This window comes from Cynoglossus semilaevis, chromosome 1 (assembly GCF_000523025.1).
Source record: "Cynoglossus semilaevis isolate Cse_v1.0 chromosome 1, Cse_v1.0, whole genome shotgun sequence".
Lineage (NCBI taxonomy): Eukaryota > Metazoa > Chordata > Actinopteri > Pleuronectiformes > Cynoglossidae > Cynoglossus > Cynoglossus semilaevis.
Genome location: NC_024307.1, coordinates 22,661,266 through 22,669,425, shown reverse-complemented (window position 1 = coordinate 22,669,425; position 8,160 = coordinate 22,661,266). Strand labels below are relative to the sequence as shown.

Here is an 8,160-nt window from a genome sequence, read left to right as displayed (position 1 = left end):
CTTAATTATTATTATTTTATATTATTAATATATTTGTTTATATCTATGTTTTTGACGTTTAGATGGGGGGGAAATTAATAGTATATTTCTGGGGGACTGGAATTAATTAATTGGTTTATAGTGTTTTTTAGCGGGGAAATCTAGATACGAGTGGATCGAGACACGAGTGCTGTTGTAGAACAGCTTAAACTCGTATCTAGGGTGTCCACCGTACTATATGGTTCTTCAAACGTGGAATTCACACATCTGATATTTTATCAAATGACATGACTAGAATTTTTCAACTCATGTGATATCACTTTCACCACAGAGCAGTCGTTACAAATGTTGCAAATGTTGCAAATGTGTTGACAATCTTTCAGTCGTTACAAATGTTGCAAATGTGTTGACAATCTTTGACAAAACAATTTCAGGTAAGTTTAAATCCACAGCTAGGCTAATAAAGCGATTCACTGCCATACATAGTAAATTGTTCCTGAAAAGCCAGACTAGCAGTCAACATCTGTGTCTCCTAAACTGCATCACTGAAGGCTGTAAAACGAAATCAAAGAGAGGAGGCTGTCCTACAGCTGCCTGTCCTTCTTTGTGCGAAACTATAGATTATATGTTGAGGGACATACATGAAAGGTGGCTCATTAGTCAGTCAACACTTTGAGACAACCAGGCATTTCCATGGCGACTTTAACATCCAGACAATCAGCACCTGGCTTCCACTCGCGCCCTACATGAAGCTCGGCCAGCTGAAAGAGGCTATTGTGTGAAATCGGAGCCACCCTTGTCCTCTGCCGCTTCTCTTTACCGCTCTGACTACAGATGCCCTCTGATTCAGCCAGACAAGGAGAAAGAGACACCGGAACACCACGTTCACCTGCTCACCCCCACGCCGCGAGTGCTCACTCACCATGAACGCTGCGGTTCCTTACAGATGGCCGGTGCTCCAGTGGGGGGTTTGATCTCCAAAACCCTAGCCTAGCGTCATCACTTCCCCCGTGAGGGCTCACTCCCGGCAACCAGACACCCAAGAGGTGCAAAAGGAGGCCAGAGGGACAGTCGAGCTGCCGAAGGAGGGACACACCCCGCACTGGAAAGGATGTGGAGGCAGCATGATACCCCTTTTCTCCCTCTCTTAGTCTCTCCCTCTCTACTTGCTGTCTCTCGCTCTGAACAGTGACGCTACGCTGAGTGGCTCTGCATCACATCTGACAACGGTGCTCCTCAGAGAGACTCTGTGTGTGTGTGTGTGTGTGAGAGAGAGAGGCAGAGAGAGAGAGAGAGAGAGAGAGTGTGTGTGTCAGTGTCTCAGCATCGCTGTGTGTCCTCAGCCACAGTCTATGAGCTGACGCTGCTCTGTGCTCTCTGTTCATGCCCTGCCAGGCATTCTAGCCTACCCCAGAGCAACAGATTGGGTTACAGCCATTCAGCTCTTTTCTCTTCTAGTTCAGTCTGGACTGAACAATCAGCTGCAGCTCAAGTGGAAGAACATTGTGCACAATTCCTGTCTTGTTCCAACGATTTCCAATGACATTTTTTTTTTCCATGTAGTGCAATCAACAATTCTCATTCAGTTTCCATTCATTAAATAAATAATTGTACATTTTGTATTTTATAATATTGCCAAGTCGGTTGTTCTGTGCCAGCTGTAGTTTCACAGGCTGTTTGGCTCAGAGGCTACTGCCACCGCAACTATATCATTTCTTTAGCATTTGTTTTTTCCTTACTCAACCAAATTTTGGTAATTCATTACAACAGTGGTTGTAAACAAAGTTTGATTAGAACATTTTAAGGGTTTCTGAGAAACGGTGGATAAAAAAAGATCTCCTAGAGTAATTGCTTTCACCAATATATAGTGGAAAAAATATTGATTAATGGACAGACTAACAGAAATATCTTTAAATGATCAACCCCACACAAGACACAATAAGGAAGCTTACATAGCAATGATCCAACACTGTGTGGGAAAGGACTATTACAACCTAAACCTTTGGTTTCCACTGTTAAAACAAACTTTGAGATACTCAGTTCCGAGGACTTAAAACACTGAAAATTCAGGAAAAATTCCACATAAACTACACCCTGCTGGATGTGAAGACTCACAACTCAAGTCCAAATTCTGGCTCAAACTATTTCATTGTGGGCACAGTATACGTAAGTTGAGTATATTCAGTTTGTTTGCCCAGGAGAGGACTTTCTGCTTAAGAGTAACCTAGGGCCTGTTGCTATAGTTTGTTCATGAAAGGTAAAAAATAAATTGTTGTCCCTCTGGAAATCGAGTCCATTGTGGAGTTCAGTGCCCAAAAGGGAGTGCAGATTAGTTTATTTAAAAGAGAGTGACTCAGGCAAGGCAACACTACACAAGTACTTCAGATCCTGTGTCCTTGAACTACCGAGGAAAGGGGAAAGTTGATTTTACCAAGTTGTCCTCAAAGGGAACTTGTTGAGAGTGGAAATGGCCTGGAGTGTCCCATTGCAACTGAACAATAACCTCCGGTAATAAAGCATTATACACACACACACATACACACACAAACAACTAGGGGACTCTCGTCTTGTGTCAACGGCACAAATATCCTCGTCCAATGATTCCCAGGGTCTGGTATCAGGTTCCAACCACAGATGAGATTGAAGAAGGATATAAAATTCACATACAATAACTGTGTACAATAACTGTGTTTCCATGTGATTATGTGTGTGTGTGTGTTTTTCCTTTGAGACGCAGCATTTTAATCCAACAGTTTCTATTTCAAAACCAGTACAGCAAGAATTGTAAATGGGCGAGCTTGTCTCATGGGATGAATTTGCCTTTGCAGAACGTATTTTCTACAGTTGTCCTAGGGCTATTTACAGAGGATGACACCAAATTGCTATGAAACAATCCATGGCATAGTGTGTCAAAAACACTGTAATATCAGCTTTTTGCTTTTTGTTCCCAGTATAGTAGATTTCATTTCATGGTATTGCAAAAGAAAACAGAAAAACTTTACAAACATGGCGCCCATAAGATTACGATCTTCCAGTAGATGAAAAGGTACTGGTAGATCATTAAAATCAAAAATATATAAAAATATATCAGTAAATTTATATTTAATATTAGCAGTGTAAAGTCATCATTTTAGTCATTTAGCCATTTGAAAAGCAAAGTAAAGCTCCGAAGTCACAAAAGTCTGGACCTCCTGCTCTACATCAACGCCGCAATGCAACACTTAGACCTAAAATGTGACAGAAATATTGATATGCAAATTAAATGTGAACACTGAAAGGCATTTCAAACATGGTTCCTTCTGCACAAATAGCAGGGCATTCAACTGAGAGAGCTCCTTTTCAAGCACATGGTAAATGAAAGAACAATTACAGGCTTCACAGGCCTGTAATTGTGTGCTGCCCTCTTGTTCTGTGGTTTATTTTGGTCATGACAGAGCTGTGGTGCTTTTTACCATGGCCCCGGGGTACTTCCCGCCCCCCGCCCACGCTGAATGACACTGTGAAATTACATGTCCAGTTCCTAGGTTGACAAATTGCTCCTAATGACCTTGACATTTTGGATTTCAGCTAAAAAAGGGTGTAGTGTAGGCTCAAGTCATGGCAGAGAGGGTGAGAGAAAAAGGAAGTGTCAAGAACAAGTAGCAAAGTAGCAAATTTAGCTGCTCTGTTGATGAATATTAAAATTATTACTTGATGCTTGAATTTTGAATCAATTCTATCTAAATTTTATTTTAATTTTTAGTGAAAATTCACAATATTCCGATATTTAAGTTTGGTTAAGACTAGACATGACTGATCCTTGATACTCAGCAACAGCCTTTGACTGCAATAAGCATATAAGCCAACCCCTGAAAAGTGATTCCAAAATGCTAATTTTTACAAAAACTTGCATATAAACCGACCATAAAGTTGTCATTTTCTGCCGTGGTAAAATGTCGTACTCCTGCTGTGCGCTTCAACAAAGAATTAGAAAGAAAATTAAACACTGTTTACGTTAAAACTGTGAAGATTTGGCCAATGATTGTTGCGAAGAAACGTGATTTTTTTTTTTTGCATTACAGTATATCAGTGGTACAGTTAATCAAATGATTAAATATCAGTTGTTGTGTGGATTGAATTCATTTATGAGTGTAATGATATTTCTGACCATATGTTCGACTTGGTGTTTATTATCGGTGATGATGCGATCGATGGAAAATGCTGTAGGTATTTACGCGCATAAAAGCCGACCCACGGATGTGATTTTAATTTTTTGGTGTTTTAAATTCCACTTATACACGAGTACGTACGGTAAGTGTTCAGTTCAGTGTCTTATAGTCAATTTAATTTGGTCAATAACGTTAGCAGCTCAGAGTTATTTTAACATTGGGGACAAAGACAGGAGAAATACTTAATAAGTTATTTTAACATCAGGGACAAAGACAGGAGAAATACTTAATATGAGTAATTATTGACAAGTACAAAATTGAAAATATTGAGGGATGCATGACATTTTCCGGTGAAGCTAACATGACGTAGCTTGGAAGGTCAAGCTCCAAGCTTGTTTTCATTGAAATATTTAACAGTAAGGTTAACTGCTATTATCCAAATGCCAACACAAAGTCTTTGGGAACAAAAAACATAATCCGATACTAAAACACCACCGCTTAGCAGAACAAGCCCTGATTTTTAACACTTCAATAAAGAACCTGTGCCTGAGTATAGTACGTGAGAAAAATGGATAAACACAGCACGTGTGCACACTTTTTGTTAGTTGTAATTATGTTAGTAATTTGAAAGGGAACTGGGAACAGCAGAAATCAGTATGTTGGAATTCACAGATACTTTAAACAACTTTCTTTTAGCAGTTTGAGATCAATTAAAAACTCTAGGATTAATAAGATTTAAAAAGGATAAAGGAAAAACAGCACAATATTTGTCAACATAAGAGGATTACGTGTTGGTAGAGTAGGTATGAGATTATTTTATTTTATAATGTTTTTTATTGATGGGCTTTAATGTCTTTCAGTCATCTTTTTTATTACGTGTTTAATCTATTGAGGAACTGTTTTTTTATTGCTAAGCTAATACCTTTATGTCTATTGTCAAATCATATACTTGGCTTTGGCAATCTGGGAAAGCCAATTTTTTCCTTCAATTGTTTTTTTAATGACTTAGGTTCCGTTTATATATTGTAACTCAAATAAATTCACTCTTCACCACAAAGTGCAGTTAGGATTATGCAAACTATACCTGGACCAGATGGGCCAGGACACAAACATAAAATCTTTTTATACCAATACTTGGTGTTGTACCTTTTGGATTCTTTTGGGGTCTCTGACTGGTCCTTCTCGTGGAGGGACTTTGCCAAACAGCTTCCATCCCGCATCCCTCTGTTCCACTGACCGATTGTCCTTACCTCTTCTGGCAAACAGGCTCCTGAGAGAACCAAGAAGGGTTGAAGAGAAGTGAGAGGGGATTAGAGGTTATAAATTAACACCGTCAGTGTAGCACAAACAATGACAATTGAGGTCAAGATATGAACGCAGGGGTTAAAGTTGCATCTTCATTTTTTTATTAACTACTGGTATACGACAATGAAAAGAACCTGTGGATTAGAGCACAAAGCTATTTAGGCCACTGGGAGAGCAAGTGTGTGACAGTGTATAAGCCAGGCGTGTCAAACATACAGCCCGCAGACCAAAACCGGGCCGCTGGGGGGTTCAATCTGCCTGACTTGATGATTTTTGAGTGTGATTAAATGCACAAACACATTATATTTAATTAAATATTAATATTTTGTAATACATTTGTACTTATTTGAATGACAACAAAAGAAGAAAAACATGGACTTATTGGTTGTTACAGGTAATTATGCTATGATTGTACTGGTCTGGCTCACTTGACTTCTAATCAGGCTGAATGTGGCCCCTGAACCAAAAGGATTTTGACACCCCTGGTGTAAGCCAGCACGATTATCAACCATCACTACTGCCAAAAAAAAAACCCCAAAAAAAACAAATGCAAGTTTTGCAACTTTATTTACCTCACACATTTGCAAAGCTATCAGCTCTGCTTTCAGAACACAAACAAAGATAAACCCTGGGCTTTCCTGGATGAGGAGACACACCATAGTCAAACAGTGTTTATCTTCCTTCAACTGCCTGCTGTTAAAATACCACATGCAAAGCAGGGCCTGTCATCAACACAAGCATTTGTCCTGCTACTCCTTTCATTAGTGCAGCCCTATTATGGAGTCGTCAGCTGGAGGTTTGATTAAAAAGCTTCAATAGAGCCTGGCCGTGAATGGACTGGCCAAATAATAATAAGGGTTGTCTGACCACACTGCACAAGGCCACCAGAGCCAGAATGATCAAAGGCACAACTTACTGGCATTTGTCATCTTTAGAGCTCTCGCTATTTTCATTTTGCACTGTTAACCAATACAAACCTCATACCCCCCACCTGCGATTGGTGCTATACACTTAGTTAAAGACATGTTCACACACGTATGTTCAATGCAATTTTTTGTGTACAAACAACACTTCACCTCACACTCCTGTGAACAATTAGCATAGGAGCTAAAAATGCTAAAGGCGGTGAGAATGTTTTTCATCCTGCAACTGAATGCCGCAGCAGCCAGCAAGAAAGCTAATAACGAAAAATGGATACAGTAATACCTCATGTGATTCACTTTTTTCTTGTTACTTGTATACTTGCTACTTACAGGGTAGACTAAACCACTTTTGAGGGGGTTGTCAAAAAACTAAGCTCATCCTGCTACATGTCTTCTTCTTTTTTGAACTTTACTTTCCTGTGGTAAATATTTTCCAAAAACCCTCCATTAAAAAAGTACAAACAAAACATGAGGGCAAACTCTGTATTAACATGTAGTACAACAACAACAACGAACAAGTCTGTGATGATGTCTTCTTAGCCAAATTATTTACAAAACCTCACATAATTAACAAAACAAATACAGTAGTGATTATTATAACTGTCACTTCATTTGAAGATTTCACACTACCAGGAGAGACTTCACACCTTGGACACAAGGGCAGTGGGAAAAACAGAACTGTTTTATTGGATTGACCCGCTGACTTTTGCACAGCATGACCAAAGCAACACAGTCTGCTTCGGGCTGGGGGAGTGGGAGGTGCGGGGGCAGTGATAACAGGACAACATGCTGGCGGCTGCTGAGCTGCCAAAGAGGGAGCTTAAGGGCTGTGCTAAGTAGTTTGTGCAGACCTCTTGTCTTTTTTATGTGGTCCCTAAAGCTTTCTTTTCTTAACAATAAAGTTAGTCACTTCAGGTTATCAATATAATATAAATCTATTTTAACTTTTTTTTTTAGTGTGTTTTACTAAAACAGATTACAGTAGTTTGTTTTGTCGTAGTACTATTACTACTATTAGTACTACTACTATAGTAACTATGTACTATGGTACAATCTAATACCCGATATGGTATAAAAACATTTGGTATAAAATGGTATAAAAATGTCTGGAAACATTTTTTAGCAACCCAAATATGCCACCGGGGGTTCTGTGGAGCTACAGTTTAATTTGTGAATGAAAATGGAAGCACATTTGCATTGCAAAAAAGTAATCAGGAGCAGTTTGGCAAAAAGAATACAAAAGATAATTAAAATAAAATAAGCAGTAAAAGAGCCAACTAAGATATTCAGGCAACATTCTGTTAGTGAAGCAGTTTCTGTGAATAAAATTTAAAAAAGTAAATTTAGAAGTAAATTCTGAACAATTGCATAAATAAATGTATTAAGAAAAGGATATCGAACAGACATTATAAGATAATACACATTTAGGTGTCCTTCCTGCTATCATGAGGCATGTTCCCTTCAAGTGAGCATTGAATTAATGAAAACCTACAGTACTGTCGATCTGAGTCCGTTGATATACAGTCAGGGCACCTCAATTCAGCCACTACAATTCATACAATAAGCCGGTGATTTTCAAAGAGTGAGTCGTTCCTCTCATGGGTGCTGGAGAGCACTTCAGGGGAGGTGGGAAATGTGAAAAATGAAAAGGGATAACATCATGAAAGGGGTTGTTCCATGTGCAGTGAAACAAAAAAAAAAAAGCATGAATAATCAACATTACTGCTAGGATTTAATTAAGCAACAGTGGTGCTTGCTGGCCTTCTCAGCACATCCCTGGCCCCCAGTCCTCCCGTTCCCTCACC

The 8,160-nt window shown here is 39.1% G+C and overlaps 1 protein-coding gene across 4 annotated transcripts in view; it reads right to left on the bottom strand.

Annotated features, from left to right (window-relative positions):
* tbc1d14 (TBC1 domain family, member 14) overlaps positions 1 to 8,160 on the bottom strand; it is a 34,728-nt gene that overhangs the window by 17,188 nt on the left and 9,380 nt on the right. For 3 of the 4 annotated variants that reach the window (XM_008319709.3, XM_008319703.2, XM_025057570.1), the window contains one exon: positions 5,274 to 5,397. In XM_008319709.3, coding sequence (XP_008317931.1) covers positions 5,274 to 5,397 — 124 coding nt within the window. Of the gene's footprint in view, positions 1 to 901; positions 2,559 to 5,273; positions 5,398 to 8,160 lie in introns of those variants that run through there. The other variant, XM_008319718.3, reaches the window with a different exon arrangement.